Raw genomic sequence first — 23476 nt, forward strand, 5'->3', positions numbered from 1 at the left:
ATCGCAATCTAGGTTACCAATGTAGGCGCATTGTAAGTCTATATCGTGTTCAAGGAGCCATTTGTAACGTCTCAGCCCTGGACCATATGAGCTTCAAGCGAACTGCACCGCAGACCACGCGCGGCCAATGACGCTCATGTTTGGCTCGTTGCAGCCGCTGATGACGCTCTTCTCGATCGCGGCCTTGCTGTCCCGGGCCAACGTGCGGAGCATGGCCGTCACTGCGCCTGGCGCCGCTATCGAGCTGGTGGGCGAAACCCCCAAGGACTCGGCTGCATCCCTCAAGCCAGTCGATTTGAATGTGCGCTTCATGTATAGTTCGACTACCGATGGGAGCGATTCGTTCCAGTTTTTTTCGCCGTTCAACTCCGGCAGTGGCTGTGACTGGCATGTTAGTACTTGGGTAGAGGGAGTACATCAGCAGAGTTGTACGCCAGCAGCGTCAATCCATCGTGGTGATGGCCACCCAAAACTTTTTAAGCGCAACGTCGGTCATCCGGGGGTCCTTATACTGGTGTAGAGGCCTCCTTGTTTCGCGGATAAAGTTGGTCGGCATAGTGGGCCGTCGCGGCCGCGGCTCTGGACGGCGAGATCGGAATATGTCTTATGATGATGATGAGGAAGAGGGCTCAGGTTGCGGAGCTATTTGCAAACACTCTCTTTGAAGCGCTGCCTCTGAGCTCGCGCAGCTTGGAGCCGTCAGGTTCTTGTAGTAGATTCGAGCCTAGCGGCTGCTTGTTCCGTTCAGAGTTCGAATGAATAAAGCGTATTGGGGAGCAATGGCTTTGATTGGCTGATGTTTTCCGGATGCTGAGACTCAAGCATGATGCTTGGCGATGCTGGTGGGGTGACCTGACAAGGCTGGCACTGAACATCCCGCCTGTTGGACCCATGTAAAGTCGGCGCAAAAACTAGGCAGATTCATTTGAAATCTAGAGCAGAAGGATGAATAATTCCCTCCATATCAAGTATGAGGTCATCTCACTTGTTCATCTCATGATATCGGAAATGTGCCGTTGCGGCAAACGTCGGGATTGCCAGTCCGCAGATACTGCACTGGTCACCCGTCGTCCCCCTCCATGAGCCGTCAGTATCCAGCCCGTCCATCTCCTCCTCCTCCTCCTCCTCCTCCTCCATGCCATCTTGCTCACCCTGTGCCGCCTCCCCCACCACCTTCCATGGCCGCAGCACCTCGTCCTGCTTCTTAAACATGTTGCCAATGTCCCGGCCCGCTCCGTGCCGGTCCTCTGCCGCCCCTGCAACCATGTTTGCCACACAAATGTTTATCAGCTGTAAATTCCACCCACCACCACCACCACCACCACCACCACTTTCCTTATCCGTGCCGTCGAAGCGCCGCAGCAGGGGCAGCAGCGCCTCCGACACGAGCCGCTCCGCCACCTCTTCAATCCCGGCTCCGAGGTCCAGCAAGAAGCTGGGCGCCGCCGCCGACCGCGACACCCGACTGAAGCTGCGCGCCTGCCCTGATCCGGGGGTTTTCGGCCATGAGCGGACGGACAGGCGGAGCGTGCGCGGCCAGGCTGCCCATTTCTGCGGCTCGTCCGCGTTGTCCACGCCTGGGCAGACCAAGTCGACGCGCATCCGCCGCACCAGCGAGCACGACAGCTTGAACAGTTCCTCGGTAATCTGCGCCATGTTGTCCAGTCCCTTGTATGTATCTTCAATGCTCAGCTGGGAAGGCACCTCCGTGCCTGCTTTAACCTGCGTGGCGTCAACACCGTGAAGCAGGCCCCAGATGCGGGCACCGACGCCGCGCTCGGCACCAGGGCCTGCCAGCAGCGTTTCCAGCGAGGCTGCGGAAATGGCCGGGTGCAAACGCGCTGTTTGCACGGTGACGACGGACTGGAATGTGTGGGAGTCGGCATCCGTGGCGACGCCGGTGACGGCCGTCTCGATTAGTTGCGCCATCTTGAAACCAACACCTGGCACGTGGCGCAGCAGATGCGTATCCATAAAGGCGATGACATCGTCGTCGGTCCAGGCGAGCAGAGTCGTCTGGTTCCTGGGCTTGTGGCGGCCGCCGCAGAGCTTGCTGAGCACCTTGTTTGTGGCGATACCGCAGGTCGACGTGTAACCAAAGTCGGCCTCCATTTTGCTTCGGAGGTACAAGGCTAGATGCGAGCCGAGCGCCAGGCGAACCAGTGTCGTGTTGTCTGGGTCCACGCTGGCGGGATACGGTCCTAGGACTGGTCCCGCCACGGTGCGCAAGTCGCACGGAAAGCCAATCTCGGGGTCACTCTTGGACAGTTGGAAAAAGGTCTGCGCCAGCGCGCTCTTGCTGAGGCACGACACGTTGTAGTCGACAATATCGCTCACGTCCAAAAACACCTCGTCAAACCCGAGCCGCTCCGCTCTCCCGTTCCATACATGCGACTTGAGGAAGCCGTAGAGGGTCTTGCTAACGTCGCGAAAGGGCGCAAGGTCCTCGCCGTCCATGAGGACGAGGTCGGGGCACACTTTTCTAGCCTCGGTGATGAGCATCAGCTTCTTGACGCCCTTGGCGCGGGCGTGGTAGTTGCATGTGGCGAGAATGTTCTTCTGGCGGATGCCGAGAGGCTTGCTCTTGAGATGCGGGTGCTTGTTCTCGATGACTTGGGCGTAGAAGCAGTCGTAGTCCTGAGGTCGGTTAGACGCGTCGATGGTGTTGGCGTGCGGGGTCGCCTACAAATTGCAGAATGATTCGGTCCTCTTTTCGTTTAGGCCGTCTCTTTACCAGAGACTCCATCTTGGCGACTTTGGACGGCCTCGCAGCGGGATACTGGCGTAGCTAGACGGCATTGCCAATGGGTGTACCGCGCACGACTCTTTGCGTGGCCACGGCGATGCGAGGCTCAACTGTCCATGGCAGATGAATTGATTTCGCGATGCAGGTTTTGGAAGCTCGGCTTTGCTAATTCGATAACAAACATATATTCATCAAGATGAAGCAGCACGGGGATTGTTGGTGCGTTTGTATTGGAGACATGTGTTTGGGAAAGGCGGAGTGTGAAGATTTATTAGTAGCCCCAGCTGCGGCTGACAAAGTAATAGGCCAACAAATAGACTGTAGGAATACGGGTCATACTATAGCCATAAGCGCCAATTCATGATGATAAACAAAAGGACGAGGAAATGAGCGGCTGGTTATTCCATCTCGTGTCCTACATTTATCTAAAGAAAAAAAAAACATTGGAAACCGCAGATTGACCTTATCAGGTTGCACTGCTCAAGCTCCGATGACCGCTTCTAATCATGGTGGGGGAGTTGCGCCGCTGCCGAACCAGCGGCGCTAGCAGAGGTCCCTGGCGCCACCACCACCACCACTATGATTTCTTGACTCATTTTTTGACAAACGGCTTCGCAATCTACAACCTATTTTTCTTCCCACCGTTTTCTTCACCCGTCCCTGCAACCGGCCAAACTGCTCTAGCTACACCCAACTCCCCATCACCATGGCCGGCGCTGTAAGCTTCCCCCTCCCTCCTCTCCAGCCTTGACCAAAAACCTAACCCCTCCATCCTTTCAGAGCGCAACGGTGCCTTCCCTGGACGTTGTCCGGGACATCCTCCTCCAACCGACCCCCTCCGGCCTCGTCCCTACGCTCGTGCCCATCTACCGCCAAATCTCCTCAGACCTCATCACGCCATCCGCCGCGTACCTCAAAGTCTCCGCCCACGCCGCCGCCCACCCCTCCTCCTCGTCCTCCTCCGCATCGTACTCCTTCCTCTTTGAATCCGCCGCGACCGAACAAGTCGGCCGGTACAGCTTCGTCGGAGCCCGTCCGCGCGCCGTCCTCACCACAGGCCCGGGCCACGGCGCCGGCGCCCTCGACCCCCTCCCGCAGCTCGAGGCCGAACTCGCGCGGCAAGTCGTCGCGCACGTGCCCGGCTTGCAGCTGCCGCCGCTGACGGGCGGCGCCATCGGGTACATTGGCTACGACTGCGTGCGCTACTTTGAGCCCAAGACGGCGCGTCCGCTCGAGGACGTGCTCAAGATCCCCGAGTCGCTCTTTATGCTCTTTGACACCATTGTCGCGTTTGACCGGTTCTACGGCGTCATCAAGGTCATCAGCTACGTGCAGCTGCCCTCGGGGGGCGGCGCGGACAAGGAGGCCGGCGCCGCCCTCGCCGCCGCGTACGACGACGCCGTCGCCTCCATTGACGAGCTCGTCGCCGTGCTCGACGCGCCCGAGGTGCCGATGCCGCCGCAGCGCGCCGTGCGGCTCGGCCACGAGGCCACGTCCAACATTGGCCGCGCCGGCTACGAGGCGCACGTCAGCACGCTCAAGACGCACATCCTGCAGGGCGACATCTTCCAGGCCGTGCCGTCGCAGCGCTTCGCGCGCCCGACCGACCTGCACCCGTTCAACATCTACCGCCACCTGCGCACCGTCAACCCCTCGCCGTACCTCTTCTACCTCGACTGCCGCGACTTCCAAATCATTGGCGCCTCGCCCGAGCTGCTCGTCAAGAGCGAGGACGGCCGCATCATCACGCACCCCATTGCCGGCACCGTCACCCGCGGCCGCACGCCCGCCGAGGACGAGCGCCTCGCCGACCAGCTCCGCGCCTCCCTCAAGGACCGCGCCGAGCACGTCATGCTCGTCGACCTCGCGCGCAACGACGTCAACCGCGTCGGCGACCCCCACACCGTGCGCGTCGACCGCCTGCTCGGCGTCGAAAAGTTTAGCCACGTCCAGCACCTCGTCTCCCAGGTCTCGGGCGTCCTGCGCCCCGGCCAGACGCGCTTCGACGCCTTCCGCTCCATCTTTCCCGCCGGCACCGTCTCGGGCGCGCCCAAGGTCCGCGCCATGGAGCTCATTGCCGAGCTCGAGCGCGAGAAGCGCGGCGTCTACGCCGGCGCCGTCGGCTACTTTGGCTACGGCGGCGTCGATGCCGACGGCAACCCCGTCGAGGGCGCCATGGACACGTGCATCGCGCTCCGCACCATGCTGTACAAGGAGGGCGTCGCGTACTTGCAGGCCGGCGGCGGCATCGTGCTCGACTCGGACGAGTATGAGGAGTGGATGGAGACGATAAATAAGCTGGGCGCGAGCATGCACTGCATCAAGTCGGCTGAGGAAATGTACCATGCGCAGCAGAATGCGACAAAATAGATTTTTTTTTAAATATGATGAACAAAATGAACAACTTAGATACCTGCGTGTGCGTGTGGAATGAAAAAGCCATCTTGTGTCATCGTATTGAAAATGGTATTGCTATCAAAGCAAGTATGCTGTGTTGTTATGAAATGTCATACATCGTAAAAGTGCTATACAAAATGTCCCTTGCCTTATTCTGTGTTGGGATTTCCCATATGTGTAATGTCCCGAGTTTCCCAATGCAATATAGAAAAAGAAATGCGCCGTCATCATGTGCCCGTATATATATATCCTTACATGTCCTTTATACTTCATTCACGTCATGACGACATTTCCACATCTCCCTTGCCAGCGTCCAGCTTGGCCTCTGGTTTCGGTACACTCAGCACCGGCGCCGGCGTGACTCTCTCTTCCCCAGCCGCCGCCGCCGCCGCCGCCGCTCTCGCCGCAGCCACGACGGCGCCACCGAGCTGCTCTTCATCCTCTTCCGCGTCCTCTTCTCTGCCAATGGTCCAGACCCAGCGCCTCTTCTTCTCGCTTCGCGGGGGCGGCGCAGTCGTCGTCCCGCGGTCGGCGCTGCGCAGGGCCGCGCCGAGCCGTCTGTTCTCGTCCTCAAAGGGGCCTGGTGTCTGGCCGCCGTCTTGGATCTCGTTGGCGGAGAAGGCGCGGGACAGGTCGACGGGCAGGCCGCGGGGCGAGGTAGTCATGGTGCTGGCCTCGTCGACGAGGAGGTCAATGTGGGACTTGGTGTACGTGTTGGTGATGATTTCCTGCTCAATGGGGCTGTGGTAGCACACGCGCTTGGCGGCGCGTTGCACGTCCGGGGTTTGTATGCGCACGGTGGGCGCGAGACCGCGCGGTGAGGAGGTGGCGGCGGCGTTTGGCCGGCGGGAGGGCAGGGGCGAGTTGCGGAGGATGCTCCGGAGGGCCTTGGCGTGCGTGTACGGAGGTGGTGAGGCGGAGAGGGTGGTGCGAGGGGGTGCCGATTGCTGCTTCGGCGGCGTGATCACGGGCGAAGAGGGTGTTGTTGTTGTTGTCGTCGTCGTCGTAGCAGCAGCGGCGGCGGCGGCGGCAGCGTGGAGGGCCTGCTCGAGGGAGTGTCTACCTGCCGCCGCGTCACGCGGGGAGAAACTAAACACACGACTGCCCATCTCCACGGCCCCCGCTGATACAGGCGGCGTCGGGGACATGACGCTGGGCAGCAGCAGCAGCAGGGGCAGCATCGGCTTGCTCGGCGACGACGAGGGGTACGCGGACAGCGGCGTCGCAGGAAACGAGCTGCGAGCGGGCGCCGGGCCGAGAGTGGGCGAGCACAGAGAGATGGCCTGCATATTGCGAATGGCCGTGAGAGGCTCGCCGACGGGCGAGGCGACGGGGGTGGCGGCGCGCTCAATAGCGGTCACGTAGGCGTTGGAGAGGGTGTTGAAGGCGGTCGGGTCCGAGGGGTTGAGGGAGCAGGGGCGCGTAGCGGTGGTGATGGCGGGCCGCTGGGCGAAATGTGTCGTCGAGGCTGGGTTGTTGGTCTTGATCTGGAGAGAGAGGCGCGGGCGCTTGGAGGGCATGCCGCTTCCACCGGCGGCGGCGGGCATGGAGGGCGGACGCGAGGCCATGACCGACATGGCTGTTTGTGTCAAGTTTGTGTGTGTAAGTTGTGTTTTGGAGGGGAGAAAGGGTGTTGATCCCCTTGCGTTGATCTTGCTTGCGGTGTGGGCGAGAAAAGGGCAGGTCGTAAAAGCATGAACCCGAGGCGCGGGAGAGCAGGAAAGGGTTCCTTTATGCAACGGAAGGAAAGGGTGGGCAATCAAAGAACCGATAGTTTATAACAAGGAACACACTATAGAGTGATGCGAGGGGAGGGGGACCAGGAGCGGGGAAACACAGAAAAAAAGACGGAAAGTGCTGAAACCGGTAGGTTGGGCCAACGTGTGACAGAACCCCCAATGTTAGATTTCTTTTTTTCTCAAACGTCGAGGATGAAACAGCGCCGAGTCGGATGACCAAGTATCCGCGAGCGATGAGGATGGTTGTTCAAGAGAGCCAAGAAACAAGTTGAATCCAAGAGATAAAAAAAAGTATACTTTAAACGACGACGGGTTGAAGACGAGGATGAAATCGGGGCTGGCTTCTTTTTTGGGCTTTTGCCGCCGAACCGGGTGAGGGGGGGAGGTATAAAGAAGACAGAAGGAGGAGGAGGAGGGGGTTTCTGCCACGGCGGCTAAAATGGAGCCCAATAAATAATGTACCTCACTCAGCACGAGCACGGAGTACCCTATGCGAGCAAAGCCTTGGTTTCTGCGATGCAGGCTTGCATATGCCTCTCAGCCCGCCTGCCTTGTCGGATAGGGTCGCAAGGTGGGGGTTGAAAAAGCACAATGAAGCGGTATTCAGTTGCTTTTTTTGTGTGTGCGTGAATAAGAAATAGAAACCGCATGACTGCCGAGATGCTATTTATTGCCACACACACACGCACACACATACGCACACAATGAACAATAGTTCAACGTCGCTTGGACGGACAGACAGGAACAAGAGAAGAGAGAGACCATCTCGGGCGGGGCAAAAGCCCGTGTAAGCGCCCGCCCAAAAATGGCCGGCTGCCCAATCACATCCCGGAACTGGGGACCCCGTCCCGAGCGTGCCCAGCTGCCGTTCTATTGTTAGTACAGCTAAAAATACAGCAAAGAGAGCCATAGTTGCCATTCCTGCGAATCTCTTTTTTGCCTCGACTTTTTCTTTAGGGCAATACCAAACCTATACCCCATTCTTCTTTCTTTCTTCGTAGGCGTTTGTTGAACCATAAAATTGTTTCCATCCCCTTTCTTCTTTCCTCCCGTGTCCCTCTGTACCACCCCAACGCAAGCATCACACAGCAAACGCCACCGCCATCATTGTTTATTTTCACGTGGCTGACCTTGATTGCCTCCCCAAAAGTGCCCGTTGCGTGGCGATTGAAAAAAAAAAAAAAAAAAAAAAAAAAAAACCGAACAAAAACAGGGAACCCGGTTCGGTAAGTTCCAGTACGCTGGTCCCGGTAAGGGTTGGGCCACCGTCTCTACCTACACCTCGCAACCGTGGGCGGCTAAATTTAGAAAGCTCCCCGTTATTCGTCCGCCACTTCCAGTCCAGCCCCGGATTTGTCTCGCGCATCCCTTGGCCCATGCCCATGCACACTATTCATCGTTATTCACTGTGAATGATGAATCCCACATTGTTCTCCTTGGTTATGCCCGTGCATCGCCGCACTTTTCCAGGAACACACGAACCAAACCCAAGCCATCGAAACCAGGCTCCGAAAACCAGGCTCCGCCATCGAGTACCCTGGTCCTGCTGAGGATAGCGGCAGCTGGGACATCAGCACGCATCCAGCCTGTTGTGATTTAAGTGGAGATCACGGTGCGCATAATCAGCTAGAGACCCACTTATAGTAGAAAGCTAGAAAGGGATAGTAGTATATAGATAAAGGAGTTAGGTTTAAAGAAACTAATCCTAATTACTAATAGAATTAAATAATAAAAAGATATACTAAAGGAGTATAATTAGGCTAATTAGCTAGGCTAGAAAATAAATATAAAAAAAAAAGAATTTCCTTTTTTAATTAAAAAAGAATAAAGTAAAAATAGCTATAAATTCTAATATATATTATTTTTTAATTTTACTATATAAAATTACTTTTAATTATAACTAGTTATTTAATATTTATATTAGCTTATTTATATAATTTATAAGAGTTATAAGTTTAAAAGGTAAATAATAAAAGATACTTTTTATTATTTAAAATTTCTATTTTACTTATAAACTTATTTAAAATATATAAAAATATTTTTAATTTTTTTTTCTTCTTTTTTTAATATATTAACTTAAAAAATAATAACTACTTTAGCTTATTCTAGCCTTAAGCTTAAAGAATTAAAATAATAATATAAATAAAAACTCTACCTTAAAACCTATATATTTTTAAAATAAGTTTAAGGTTATATAGACTTAAACTAGCCTTATTTTAATAGTAATTTATACCTAAAGCCTTATAGGTTTATTTAGTTTTAATATAAAGATAAATATTTAAATATTAACTATATTAACCTAAAAATTACTTATAAAGAAGTAATAGATTTCTAAAAAAAAATAGTAATTATAGTTAAAAAGAGGTAAGAAAATATTAGTTTAGTTTAGGTTTAGGTTAGTATTATTATAAACTTTAAGCTTTTTTTAAAAGCTTAAAAAACTATTAAAATAAGGGTAGTAGAATTAAAAGTTATTTATAATTAATATACTTTTAAGAATATTCTTAAAGAATTAAAGGTTATTATTACCTTAAATTCTAAAAAAATAAGGTAAAAGGTAAGAAAAGAGTATAGGTAAATTATAACTATTAAAAAGATAGTATTAAATAGACTAAGTTAGATCTAGATATAGGAAAAAATATACTAAATAGTATTATTTTATTAAATTCTTAATATAAAAGGATTAATAGCTATTATTAATTTCTTAGATATAATTAAGGAGAAAATAATACTTAAATAGGCTATATCTTTAAAAAGGGATTTTATTAATATAAATACTTTATTAAGAAATAATTTAATATTAAATTAGACTTTATAAACTACTATAGATATATTTAAGGAAAATATAAAGGAATTAAAGTATAAGAAGTTAACTAAGAATATTTTCCCTATATTAGATAATAAATAAGGGAAGAAATCTAAAAAGTAAGGATATAACTACCTTTATTAAAAAAAAGATTAGACTTATTTATAGAAGCTAAAGGAATACTATATTATCTAAAAGGTATACTTAGGTTCTTTTAAACTAGATATAACTATAAATAAATTCTAAACTAAGAAAATTAAGGAAATTATAAATAAACCTAAATAAGCTACCTTTAAAGTATCTATAAGTAAAGGAAAGTAGCTATAAAAAGAATATAATATATATATTCTATCTAAAAGTACTTTTAAACCTATAAAGAATATATTCTTTACTATCTATAGAAACTACTACTTATACTATAAAAGTATACTTTTAGATAATTATAGCTTATACTATATTATAAATAATAAAAGCCTTTTTAAGCTAGATTCTTATAAGGAGTTATAAAATATCTTAGTTAAGGCTAAAGATTACTAATTTACTATTATTAGTATAGGAATAAGAATTATAAAATATATCTTAACTACCTTTAATAAGCTAAGAATTAACCTTTATCTAATAAATATCTATTATATTCCTAGCTTCTATATAAATTTAATCTTAGCTAGTATCCTAAAAGCTAAAACTAGGCTTTAAATTAATAGCTATAATAATACTTTAAGAGAAGGTATACCTAAGAATAATTACTATATAGCTTAATTATATAAGAAGGATAATATTCTATTCTTTAAATATAAACTAATTTAATAACTAGAGAAGCTAGTATTTTAGAAAATAGTCTTAAGTACCTTTAGATATAGTCTTAATTATATATTAAAAGGAATATTTCTCTTTAAAAAGGGGGATAGTTATTTATAGTATTTATAATTAAGATACTTTAAAAAAGAATTACTTAAAGCCTTAATTTAAGAATTAACTAGTAACTAAATTATTAAAATATAATATTTAGATTATAAGGTATATAATACTACTTTAATAGAAAATATTATTAATAAAGAAACTAATAATATATTTACTATTTAACCTTTTAAGAGAATTAAGTAGGATTTATAGGAATACCCTTTAAGTTATAATAAAATAAGTTTTCTTTTTATAATATAAGATAAATATACTAGTTTAATCTATTCTATTTTAACTACTTTTAAAAATATTAAAACCTTTTTCTCTATAATTAAGAACTTTATAATATAGATTAAGAGGTAATTTAACCTTAAGGTCTTTATTATAAGATATAATAATAAAAAGGTTATAATTTATAAAGATACTTTTATAAAATATTAGAAATAGGTAAAGGAATTAAGAATTAAGATTAAAGCTATATTAGTATATATTTATAAGCTAAATAAGTTAAATAAGAGGTTTAGAAGGATAGTTATTAAGAAAACACTTATCTTAATAATATCTTTAGGATTATTTATAGCTTTATAGTTTAAAGTAGTAAAAATAGCTACCTTCCTACTTAGAAATAGCCTAAGGAAAGTATATAGATATAAATTACTATTATAAAAGATAAATTTATAGTTTAAAGAAAGTAGATAAGGTATTAAGTATATAATTAGTAAAAGGATTAGTATAAAAGGATAGTATATATATAGATATTAAGTATACCCTTTTAATTAAGAATAAGAAAAAAAAGTTAATAAAAAGAATTTTAAAGTATATTTTAAAAGATATATTAATTATTTAGTTAATTATATAATATTAAACCTATACTAAATATAGATACCTTAACTTAACTATATTATTATAATAAAGAATATTAAATTTAATAAAAATATATTCTATTCTTTAGAAATAGAAAATAAGGATAGGATTACTAAGTTAGAACTAGAAAAGGAGATAGAGTCTTTAATAGAAGTAGAAAGTTAAAATCTAACTATAGAATTTAGACTTAAATATTTTCTCTTAATAATTTTATAAAATACTATCCTTAACCTAAATCCTTAAAATAAGTTATAAGATTTAAGTAGATTTAGATAAAGTAGTTATAAGATATAAGATACTATAATATTTAATAGATATACTATATAAACTTAAGAAGTAGACTTAAGTAATATTAGAACTTTAAAAAGTAATATATTATCTTTAATATTAAGGATAGAAACTAAAAATAATAGTAATATAGGGATAGTAATAGGTAATAGGATAGATAATATACTCTTATTTAAGGATATATTAAAACTATTTAAAGATATAAGCTAAGAAAAAGATATTAATAATTTAGCCTTAAGGGTAAAAGAAGATAACTAAATATATATATATTTATTTAGCCTTTAAATAAGATTAGAATTATAAGATTTATATATAAAAAATACTTAAAAAATAAGAATTTAGCCTTTTATTATTTAAAATAAGGAGATAAGTCTATACCTACTTAATAAAAATAAGCTAATAACTTAGGAAGAGCTTATTAGGGAGGATTATAATCTATATTTATAGGATATAGTTATAAAAGACTTTAAATTATAATTAGAAATTTAAGAAATAACTATAGAAAGCCTAATCTTTATTCTTAAAGAAACTATTTATAAAAGTAAAAAGATTAAAAAGAAGATTAAAGATAGCTAGAAGCTAATATAGAAAAGGATAAAATTAGCCTTTACTATACTCTAATTACTAAAGATTATTACTAAAAAGAAGGAGTATATAGCTAATCCTTACTATACTAACCTAAAAAAATATAATAATAAAGAATTATAGATATTATTTATAATATTAAAATATATATTCTAAAATAGATAATTAGATAATAATTAGACTTAGAATATTAGAAAAGATAAGTAGCTATACTATACTAATAATTTACTACCCCTACTTTAGGGGTAGAATAAGATTAAAAGGTATACTTTTAAGACCTAATTTAAAGAAGTAGGTCTTAATAAAATATAGGCCCTTAATAAAATAAAGACCTAGACCTATATATATAGAAATATTAAAAAGGGATATACTCTACCTCTTAAATAGGTATTTATATATAAATTTAATACTAATAAAGTCCTAATTAAATATAAAGTATAAATCTATATATAAGGGGATTTATAGTTAATTAATAGTTAAGAAGAAATATATATAGCTATATTAGTAGTATAAACCTTCTAAATAATAATAGTACTTATAGTAAAATATAACCTTAATACTTAATAGTTTAATATTAAAAATACCTTTTTATATACTAATAGATAAGACTTATTAAATAAAGTCCTATATAGGCTATTACTAGGATTCTAAGAAATAATAAATTTATTAGTAGATTTTAAAGAAGTAGACTATAATATCCTACTAAATTAAGTACTTTATAGGTTATAAGACTTACTACTCCTTTAGTATTTAGAATTTACTAGTATATTAATAAAACTAAGGTTTATATAATATAAAGAAGAATTATACCTCTTTTTTAATAAAGAGAGGTTAATATATATTATTTTCTTTATTAATAATATTATTATTTTAAGTAAGAAAAAAGCTATAAAAGAAAAGAATAAATTTACTTATAAACTACTCTAGAAATATAGAATATATAATTAAAGAGAGGTATTATAATTCTTAAGAGTTAAGATTATTTATAACTAAAAGAAAAAAATAGTATAACTCTCTTATAAAGTATATATAAAGAAGATTATAGCTAAGTTTAAAGTAATTAGTCTTAATTAAGTCTAAACTCCTCTACTATAGTAGTAATTTACTAAAAGAATAAGATAAGTAATATTAAAAAAGGTAAAGAGATACTAAGAGATTATTAAATTAATCCTATATATATTAATTATAATAAAAGTAGATATTATATTTATAATATTAATATTATCTTATTATTTAATAAACCTATCTTAAATATATTTTAATATAGCTATTTATATTATTTAGTATCTTTTTAATACTAAAGATTATTATATTATATATAATAAGAATAAAAAGGTAATTATTTTATAAATAGTAAGTAATACCTTATATACTAATAATTTAGATATAAGGAGATTTAGTTAGGGATTTATTATAATCCTTTTTAAAGGAATTATAGCTTAGAAAGTATTATATTAAAGTATAATAATAACTTCTATTATAAAAGCTAAATTATTAGCTCTTTAGAATACTATAAAAGAAATAGTTATACTTAAGTATCTTTTCTAGGAAATAGATATTATTCTTAAACTACCTTATAAAATTTTTTATAATAATTAATAAATAATTTATCTAATTATAGCTAGAAATTAAAGAATTAATATTAAATTATAATATATTAATATTTATTATTTATAGCTTTAGTAAGAATATTAATATAGATTATTTAAGGTATTATATCTTCTAATAAAAGATATACTAATAAATAGATTTATAAAGAACTTACTATTATAGTTATTTATTTATTTTTAAGATTTAATTAGGATTATAAAGTTTAAAAGTAATAAAAGTTTAATTTAGACTAAAACCTAATAATAATATCTTTAAATACTAATAGAAAAAAAGGGGATAAAAGATATAAAAAAGGTATAAAATAATCTTATTATTTATTAATAAGATTTTTTACTAGATAATCTATAATAGCTTTATACTATTCTAATTTAGCTAAATAAGTATTAAATATAATTTTATATTTATAGAATAAGTTAAAAGACTTATATTTACTTATAGTTACTATTATCTTAAAAAAGGTTTAGGTAGAATTCTATTCTTTTTTATAAGCCTTAAGACCTATTAAAGTCTAGTATTATTTAATAAGAAAAGTCTTAATTATAAGCTTTTTTATAATTTTTAATAATATAGAAGTAAAGGAATTTATTTTATTAATAATTAAAAAACTAGTAACTTTAAAATTATCTAGAAAGTTAATTTTTATAGCTAGAAGTTAAGGTAGAATATATAAAAAGAAAGGATTCCTAAAAGACTTAATTAGAATATAATTAAGAATAAAAGGATAGAAAATAAGTATAAACTTAATAGCCTAATATTAAATTCCTTTTATATAATATTTAAAATAATAACTTATTAGCTTATTATAATAAAAAGAAGTAATATTAATTAAGGTTATAATATAATAATACTTATAACTTTAAGGGTTTCTTATAAGGAAATATATATATATTATATATAAGACCTTATAAAGACTATTAAAAGTATATATAGTAATTTAAGTTATAGTTATAAACTTTCTTTAGGTTTTTAGGAATATTTAAGTATCCTTTTTAACTAAACTAAGGGTAAAAGAATAGTTATTAATATTATTTAAGCCTAAAGAGGTAAAGAATAATATAATAATATTATTTAAATCTATATTATTAAGATTAAAAGTTAATAAAAGATAAAATAATTAAAAAAAATAATATATACTCTTAAAATTAAATATAATAAATATATTATTTACTTTTTAAACCTCTATAGAAGTTAAAAGCTAAGATTACTTTACTAGATTTAAGTTATTAATACCTTATAAATACTTTAAAGTAGAGATAGTATATTTAAAGTTAAGAATATTATTAAGATTAGAGGTTTCTTTATAAATAGAAAAAGAATAAAGATAAAGTATATTAAAGATAATAAATAAAAAAAAAAAAATTAGCCTTTTAAAAGATTAAAAGTAGTTTAAATACTCCTATATAATTATTAAAAGTACCTTACTTTATATATTATAATAAGATTATATTACTAGAAAGTAGTATACTATTAAAGCTATTATTACTTTATTTTTAAATAATTAAGGAAAATAATATAAGTAAATTAGTAAATATAAAAAGAAAAAGAGAATAAAGTAATTATAATAAGATTAGAAAGAACTATATATATAAAGGACTTAAATATTCTTTAATTTAATAAAAGTAGTTATAAAGGATTAATTTATTAAAAAATATTATTCTTAATTAAATTTTAAAATACTTCTTTAAAGTAGTATAGGTAAAAGAAGAAAGAATCTACTTAAAGGGTATATTATAATTTAAATAAAGATTATAATATATATAATTAGCTAAAAACCTACTTATAATAAAAAGCTAGAAAAGGATAGTAGTATATAAATAAAAGAGTTAAGTTTAAAAAAACTAATCTTAATTACTAATAGAATTAGGTAATAAAAAGATATATTAAAGGAGTATAATTAGGTTAATTAGCTAGGCTAGAAAATAGGTATAAAAAGAGAGGAATTTCCCCTCCTAGTTAAGAAAGAATAAGGTAAAAATAGCTATAAGTTCTAATATATATTATTCTTTAACTCTACTATATAAAATTGCTCTTAGTTATGACTAGTTATCTAATGTCTATATCAGCCTACTTACATAATTCATGAGATAGCCACATGGCACATGACACATGCACGTAAACGTCGTAAACACACATCATCGGCATAACCACATCATTGCAATAAACCTAACCTTTCTTGCTCACCTTCCCTAAACCCTCCGTCCCGGCAGCTCCATCCCCAACTACCACTTCGCCACGTCGCCTCACGACTCAATGGCCAGCGCCTTGGCGCCCACGATCCGCTCGCTCTCCCTCGTCACCACCCAGTATTCCACCCGTGTCTTGTCCCGGACCACCCGGTACACCCGCACGTCGTTGCCCTTGCTCGCGTCCCGCACCGCCTCCAGCACCGCCGTGTACTTGCCATCCGCGTCCCAGTCCAGCGGGTCCATGATGGTAATCTCAGCCTGGGCCACGTCCCAGTGATGAATGAGCTTTGCGAATTCCTCTGCGAGAAAAAAAACGGTGTCAGCACAAACTCGGGTTACTTGACCAAATCCTTTTCTGTCTGTGCTTCTTTATTAACCCCCTGGCCACGCACCCGCCGCAGCCTCGTCTACAACGCCACAACTGCCTCGGGACAACAATCAATGTAAATCAGAAATGAAAAAAAAAACTCACCCTCATCAGGAAGACTGCCCGCCCCCGCATACTTGAGCGAGACGGGCACAAACGGCTCGTCCGCGTCGCTTGTGTACACGGCCTCCTTGCATACGCTGACGATGCCCTGGGGCGCCGTCTGCCCCGCGTCCAACGTCTTGAGCTGCGCCCGCGTGCCGCCGCCGCCGCGCGCCGTCTCCGACGCCCTGGCGTGCGCCTCGTCCGCGTCCTTGTTGGCCTTGTTCAGGAACGCCATGTAATCGTCGTCCGACGCCATGTCTGCTGCTTGCCCTTGTCTGCTGGTCGCCCGCTCTGTAGCAATCGTCACGTCGAGATCGCTCTTACGCGTACCTCGTATCGGTGCGCTGCGAAAAAAGTGCTGACGTTGCGTCGTGGGGCCGCCCGTCCGGTTTCGTAACAACCACCGGCTTGCGACTGTCAATCTTAGATGGCTCGGTATAGGTGCTCGTATCGTCCCGTGTCTTGGAAATGAGAGATGGGTGCTCGCTCTTGCCATGTAACGGGGGCCCGACGTTTTGCGAACGATTCTCCTCGGTAGATGGGAGGAGGGGAAGAATCTCCACAGATCCCATTCATCGCTGTCGACCAAAGTGGGGTGACGTCAACTTGAACTCGCGCTACCAAAAATCCCTTGCAGCTTTCATCAGTTTTGTCCACAACGTCGCCGTTTATATCTAGTGTTAAAGTTACTTCCTGCAGAGTTTATCGTTCCTATCAAAGACAGAAAATTCATACGCCGCATATCGGAAGAGTGTCCGCTCACGTGCAGTTAGTTCTTACGCTGCTACGCCTTCACACATCTGTGTAAATATCAAGTATTGAATGGGAATCTTTTATTTTTCATACGTTCCTTTACCTAGCATCTTGACGTTGATCCCATAAACCCAAAAGACTAGCATAAAGTGGCATAAACCAACCATTTCCTTGACACCCCGATGCAAGATAGTGCGCAAGATACAACAATAGAAAAACGACGCTCAGCCCGCTCCGGCCATTTAGGCGGTGGTGATGAGGTCCTTCTTGAGGGTACCCTGGAACTGCTTCTTCTCGGCAGGGGTCTGGAAAGCACCGTGACCAAACTCGGACGAGGTGTCGATCCACTTGAGGTTGATCTTCTCCAGGGCGCGGCGCGAGGTGTGGGTGAACATGGACTTGCGGAGAGTCATGACGCGCTTCTTGACACCAGGAATGGAGCCCTTGACCATGACGAAGTCGTTGCTAACGGTACCGTAGCGGACGAAGCCACCAAGACTAAAAGGTGTTAGTAAGATTGCTTCATCGGTCAGCCAAAGGATGCTACATACGGAGTAATCGACTTCTTGGTGATGTCCATCTCGGTCGAGGCAGAGTCCTCAGCACCAGCCTTGCCGATTCTGTAAACCTTGTGGTTCACAGAGGTACGGTGGTGGTATCCGTCCTGACCGGCACGGGCGACCGTCCACTGGACGTGGTTAGGGTGCCAGGCACCGATACAAGCGACCTTGCGGAGACCCTTGTGCGTCTTGCGGGGGAGCTTCTTGGTGCCCCAACGCTTGGTGACACCGGTGAAACCGTGACCCTTGGTGACGGCAATGACATCGATCATCTCGTCCTGCTCGAAGATGGAGTCGATCGAAACGGGCTTCTCAAACAGGTTCTTGCCGAAATCGACCTTGTCGGCAATGGAGCCGCCGTTGACCTGAATTTCCATCAGGTGCGCCTTCTTCTGCTTGAGCGGCGTCTTGCGGATCTGGGTGTGGGCGAGGATGCGGATGACGGTGCAGTACTTCTTCATGCGCTCGAGCTCGCGGGCGATGGAGGCGCCCGACGCCTCCGAGTGCTTCTTGGCGTACTTGGTGAAGGCCTTCTTCTTGCTCTTGTACCAGTTCTTGTAGAAGCGGCGCTTGAGCTCGTCGGACAGATGCTCAGCCCAGACGGTGTTGAGCGAGCGCAGGCCGCGGGGGGTCTCGATGTATCCGACAAGACCAACAACGATCATCTAAAATTGCAGATGTTAGCCATATGCGCAAAGCAAAGCGGGCTGCATTGTTCGTACAGGTGGGGTATCAACGATGGTCACAGCCTCGACGACTTCCTTCTTGTTAGACTTCGCACCGGGGCGGTCGCTGTCACGGACGATCGTGGTCATGCCGGCCTTGTAGCCCATGGCGGCGGTGAGGTGGACGGGCTTCTTGGGGTCATCCTTGGGGAAGCTAGAGGTGAGCCAATTGGTTAGCCTTTGCTTCCTTTGCGACCATCTTCGCAACGTTTTCATCGCGAAGAGCAAAACTTACGACTTGACCTTTCCGCGGTGACGGGCGGCACGCTTCCTGGGAAGGTAGGCCAGCGAACCGTGGCGAGGCTCCTCGTGCTTTCGGTGCTATTGATCAGTCAGTCGGCCGTTTCCTCATTGTCGTTCTCGTCGTCGAAAGGAGTTGGCGAAAACGTACACTCATTTTGTCGGCTGTGGTGGTTGGTGGTTAGTAGAGAGGTACAATGTCAAGGTCCAGCCGTGAGAGAAAAGTCAACGAGGGCTTTCAGAAATAATTTGTGGGCGAAATTTTAAGCGAGTTGGTGTGGGCGGTCGTTGTGCGGTGGCTCGTGCGCCAAGTCCGGTGCGGATTGAGCCAATGAAGAGTCTTAAATCGCTCTTTAGAATGGGGCTAGCAGTTTTGCAACCTTTCGGCGAAACTACGGCGCAGCTTGCACAATTCTACACTGGACTAGCCAGAGTTGTGTCAATCGTAGCGCAGACTTATGCAAGAAGGAATTTGAGAAACTCACCCAGATCTCGCCATGACGGACACTCGGTCAGAAGATATCTAGCTCTGTGTATAGAATGGACTCGATGTAGCCATATCTCAATATTTCCCGATGACTTTTCCGCCGTCTGGATACTGAGGCTCGCTCTGCCCTGCACCCAAACATAATTGAGGCAGGAATCTTGGCCAGCAGGCTCGGCATGGTGTGTTAGAAGGCTACCAGCCGCTTTTTTGATGAGTAGTATATAGGATCTGGTAAATTAATGCTGATAGGTTGATAATAGCCATGCTATCGTGCGCCTATCGCAGCATCTTCTCTCAGGATCTCGTCCAAGCTAATGTTAGCCACCTGAGGAGTAATACTACAAGACTGTGAACTGCAGAGAAGTTTATCGACCTCTGGCTAAGGCTATCTCTTCCAGCGAATTTGGCATTTCAGATTCCTTGATGCGGCTATATCTTCTTGCTCATATTCTCATAACAAGGCATTGCGACCCCAATCTCAGCCTCGATCAACAAACTCTTTGTGTTTAAAGGACTTATCGGCAGCGCGAGGACTGCCGAGACAACGCATTGAACCCTTAATCCGCATATATCCCCTCACTGCTGACCATAGCAACCCTATTTCTCCTTCCTGTCTGTGGGAAGCGGTCTGCACTTCGGGCACAGATTACCCAGATGACAGAAGAATGCCGCGTCGGGGCTGCAGCCCTCGCAGCATGTATACGGGCGTGGACAGGGCTTCCAGCCGCACTCCATGACGTGGGTTTCCAGATCGGCCGGCATGGGCGAGGCAGCCGCCATGCTGGCGATAGAGGTAACGAGGATGAGAGCCGACTTCATTTTCGTCGGTAGAGTAATAAACGATAGTGGAGTAGTAGCAGCGAAGATGACTGACTTGGAAATCTGGGCCATGTTGAATACGGGGAGATACTTTATGTATTTTCCCATTTGCTTGCGGATGGGCTTGTTGCTGTTTGGCGCAGACAGCAACTCAAGACGATATTGCCTCGCAAAAGTTCCGTCTGCCTGGCCGATATTGGCTAAAAGTGGCACAATAATTGAAGAGTGGCACTACATTATATTAGGTAACTGCGTCAATCCTGCCGACAATCCGACGTCGACGGGCTCAAGATGCGGGGAAATCAGCTCGATCCTCCTCATGATGATTGGGTAGTGATTATCTATACATTGTCACGGAGCGGTAGCAGATATTCGACGACGAAAGACTGAGACACACACCAGTCTGTAGGAATGTACAAGGATACTTGCGTTGAGAACATGGCTGCTGTTTATACCATATCAACTTGGTGCATCCTCGTCTACGTACTCCCCAAAATTCGTGCATCCTGATGTCAAATTCCAGCTTTATCCTCGAAACTCAAGTGTGACAGATACGCCCCCTAAAGTTGCATTTGTTCATGTGCCTGTACTTCTTCATTTATCCTCGATACTCAACTCCATCACCGCACCCTCCATGCCGACGTGCACGGTATTCAGCGTGTCCCGAGACGCTGCTATAACCTTACATAAACTAGCTTATTCTTCCTTTACATGGTCATCGTAGAATACATTGCCCTGGCCTAGGCATACAGCGCATCAATCTCGCGCGCAAAGTCCGTATACACCCTCTGCCTCATGATGTTCCCCTTGTCCGTCCTCGGCAGCCTCGTCGTCCTCGGAAGCACCCCAATCTTATCCCTCCCCACCTCCCACGAGTCCGGCACCACGGCATTCACCTCTTCCACCAGCTTCCACACCGCCTCCAAGAACCCCTCCTCCGCCTCCTCGCCCTCCCCCGCAGGCATCACCAGTAGTCCCGGCACCGTCCGTCCCACACCCACCACCACCGCCGCCGCCACCAGCGGACTTGCCTGCAGGCGGTCCTCCAACGGCGCTCCCAGTACCTTTCCCGCCGTACTCAGCGCGATGAAATCCCCATCGCGGCACATAAACTTCCACGCATCCGGCTTGGTATCGTGCGGCTGCATGATGTCTCCCGTGCGCCGGCTGCCGTCGTCCGCGTTGACCGCCGTCGCGCTCAGGCCGGGAAAGTCGGGGAGCAGCACGACTTCGTGCAGCGGCGGGTTGGCCGGCACGGGGTCGAGCAGGATGTGGCGCCGCAGGATGGGCGGGAACTCGAGGTAGTCCCACGCCGGGTCGCCGGGCGGCCGGTACATGGACGTGGCAAAGTTGCGCGTCGCCTCGGAGCTGCCCATACTCGAGCTGATATTGACCCCTTGTTCGTGTAGATATGTTCCCAGCTCGTCTGGCAGCCGCGCGCCACCCGTCGTCACGTACGCCGCCGCGCGGAGACACGCCAGCCCGCGCGGATCATGCGCAATGAGCGCCACATTATGCGGCACCGACGGCAAGAACCCCGGGCGCGCCGCTTCCAGCGCCTCAATAAAGCTGTCCGCCGTCAGCGCCGACCGTGTGTCCATGAGATGGCACGTGGCCCCGAGGTACAGCGTGCCCAGGAGGATGCTGAGCCCCCAGCCGTGCGACAACGGCCACGAGAGCAGCGTGCTGCGCGCCTCGGTCGCGCAGGTAAACGTCGACAGCGATATGTGCGCGTGCCGGTACGGGATCGGCCGCGGCAGGCCGGTCGAGCCCGAGGTGGAAAAGAGCAGCGCCGTCGTGTCCGTCTGCTCCTGCCGGGAAAAGAAGCGCGGGGCTCTGGCGGTGACAGGCTGGGAGAAGACGGCACGCGGCACAAAGGGAATCGTCGTGACGGTGCGAGGTTGGAGGGCGGTGATGCCGGCGACGAGCTTGCTGGTGCCAGGTTCGGTGTCGTAGATGATAGCGTCGGCGCCGGCAGAGCCCAGCAGGCTCACGAGGCCGACGGCTTTCTGCACTAGCGACATCATGGCGACGGTATACCCGAGGCGGGAGAGCGCAAACAGGTTCACGACCCATTCAAGGTTGGCGTTTCCGATGAGGCCCACGACACGGCCGAGTTTCTGTCCGTCAACTCGTCAGGTATTCCCTCCTTCATACATTTCTCTTCTGTAGATAGGACGGTTTGGGAGGGGGTAAAACGTACAGGTTCGTGGCCAGACTGGATGAGGTGCTGCACAGCCGCGTCCACGTAGCCGTCGAGCTGGGCCGCCGTGAACGTCTCAAAGTACCCGCCGCTGCGGTCCTCGCGCGGGTAGGCAAAGAGCACCGGCGAGGGCGACTTGGACGCGTGCAGCGACAGTACATCGTCGAGTACGAGCAGCTCGCCGTACTGGAAAGACCGCTGTTCAAAGGCTTCTTGGGTGAAGCGCTCCATTGTCGTGTTGGAAGGGTGCGGGAGGCAGGCCAGATGTGAGAACGATTCTTGATTCAAAGTGAAAGAAGTGAAAAGAGCAGGAGTGGAAATCCGGATAATTGAATCACAGGTTCAAGGTGGTTAGGGAAGAGCCAGAGAAGTCGTAGCCATGGCCGACTCATATAGTTACCTCCTACCCCCCTCCAGTGTCACATCGGCCTCGCAGCCTGCCCGAGTTGCGAGCCTTGAACTAACCCCCTCCCTATTCGGTAACATCATTTTTCCTTTCCCCAGCAAGCACATGCATTCAAAGGAGCTTCCAACTGCGATCGCCGCCCCACAAACTGCCGCTTACCCAGGCCTCTTCCCCAAACGTCCGAATGTCCGGATGACTGGTCTCTTGAATAAGCATACATGATGCAACTACAATACAATAAGAAACAACGAGTCGGCCCGACATGTTACCGACCATTTCCATCTTCTCTCGGTGCCCGGGGTTTTTTACACCGTTCGCGCGCCTTTCTTGTGCCGATCAGCCCGTCGACGCCACCACAGCCTTGCTCGGTACCTTTGCCTCAACTCGTTCCTGTCACGGTGTAAACAAGTCCCCGCACGGTGCGTGGGCCTTTTTCACGGCCAGCATACATGCATGTATAATATACAACCAGGTCGGTGAAACCCCTCTGTCTCCATTTCCATAACTACATACTACACACTAGAGGGACCAGTCGTCCGTTCAACTCCCCAATTCCTCCCAGCACGACGCCCGCCCTAAAAAGGTTTTCTCCGAAACCAACCCATAAAGAAACAATAAACAAAAACAATAAACAAATAGGGTAGGTAAACAAAGGAAAAGCAGAATAGCCATTGTGGTTGGTATACATG

The 23476-nt window shown here is 44.4% G+C and overlaps 6 protein-coding genes across 6 annotated transcripts; 1 reads left to right on the forward strand and 5 right to left on the reverse strand.

Annotated features, from left to right (window-relative positions):
* Positions 1 to 93: 93 nt before the first annotated feature.
* Positions 94 to 2746, reverse strand: CCM_08856 (DNA polymerase iota; the record flags this gene model as incomplete). The annotated part of the gene is made up of 5 exons (XM_006673992.1): positions 94 to 378; positions 513 to 579; positions 1058 to 1256; positions 1308 to 2637; positions 2687 to 2746. 5 exons carry the CDS (start codon positions 2744 to 2746, stop codon positions 94 to 96), a joined length of 1941 nt encoding a protein of 646 aa, XP_006674055.1.
* Positions 2747 to 3452: 706 nt separating this feature from the next.
* CCM_08857 (anthranilate synthase component I, putative) lies at positions 3453 to 5116 on the forward strand (the record flags this gene model as incomplete). Its single annotated transcript, XM_006673993.1, has 2 exons — positions 3453 to 3464; positions 3527 to 5116. 2 exons carry the CDS (start codon positions 3453 to 3455, stop codon positions 5114 to 5116), a joined length of 1602 nt encoding a protein of 533 aa, XP_006674056.1.
* A 305-nt stretch (positions 5117 to 5421) lies between these two features.
* CCM_08858 (uncharacterized protein) lies at positions 5422 to 6720 on the reverse strand (the record flags this gene model as incomplete). Its single annotated transcript, XM_006673994.1, has 1 exon — positions 5422 to 6720. The coding sequence occupies one exon, from the start codon at positions 6718 to 6720 to the stop codon at positions 5422 to 5424; it is 1299 nt and encodes a 432-aa protein (XP_006674057.1).
* A 9456-nt stretch (positions 6721 to 16176) lies between these two features.
* On the reverse strand, positions 16177 to 17166 carry CCM_08859 (uncharacterized protein; the record flags this gene model as incomplete). Its single annotated transcript, XM_006673995.1, is given in 4 exon segments — positions 16177 to 16421; positions 16515 to 16529; positions 16595 to 16938; positions 16958 to 17166. 4 exon segments carry the CDS (start codon positions 17164 to 17166, stop codon positions 16177 to 16179), a joined length of 813 nt encoding a protein of 270 aa, XP_006674058.1.
* A 423-nt stretch (positions 17167 to 17589) lies between these two features.
* On the reverse strand, positions 17590 to 20250 carry CCM_08860 (60S ribosomal protein L3; the record flags this gene model as incomplete). Its single annotated transcript, XM_006673996.1, has 6 exons — positions 17590 to 17845; positions 17899 to 18572; positions 18630 to 18786; positions 18868 to 18953; positions 19024 to 19037; positions 20010 to 20250. The coding sequence occupies 6 exons, from the start codon at positions 20248 to 20250 to the stop codon at positions 17590 to 17592; spliced, it is 1428 nt and encodes a 475-aa protein (XP_006674059.1).
* A 668-nt stretch (positions 20251 to 20918) lies between these two features.
* On the reverse strand, positions 20919 to 22612 carry CCM_08861 (NRPS-like enzyme, putative; the record flags this gene model as incomplete). The annotated part of the gene is made up of 2 exons (XM_006673997.1): positions 20919 to 22298; positions 22382 to 22612. The coding sequence occupies 2 exons, from the start codon at positions 22610 to 22612 to the stop codon at positions 20919 to 20921; spliced, it is 1611 nt and encodes a 536-aa protein (XP_006674060.1).
* Between the last annotated feature and the right edge of the window lie 864 nt (positions 22613 to 23476).

The sequence above is a fragment of the Cordyceps militaris genome (assembly GCF_000225605.1).
Source record: "Cordyceps militaris CM01 unplaced genomic scaffold CCM_S00007, whole genome shotgun sequence".
Taxonomy (NCBI): Eukaryota; Fungi; Ascomycota; class Sordariomycetes; order Hypocreales; family Cordycipitaceae; genus Cordyceps; species Cordyceps militaris.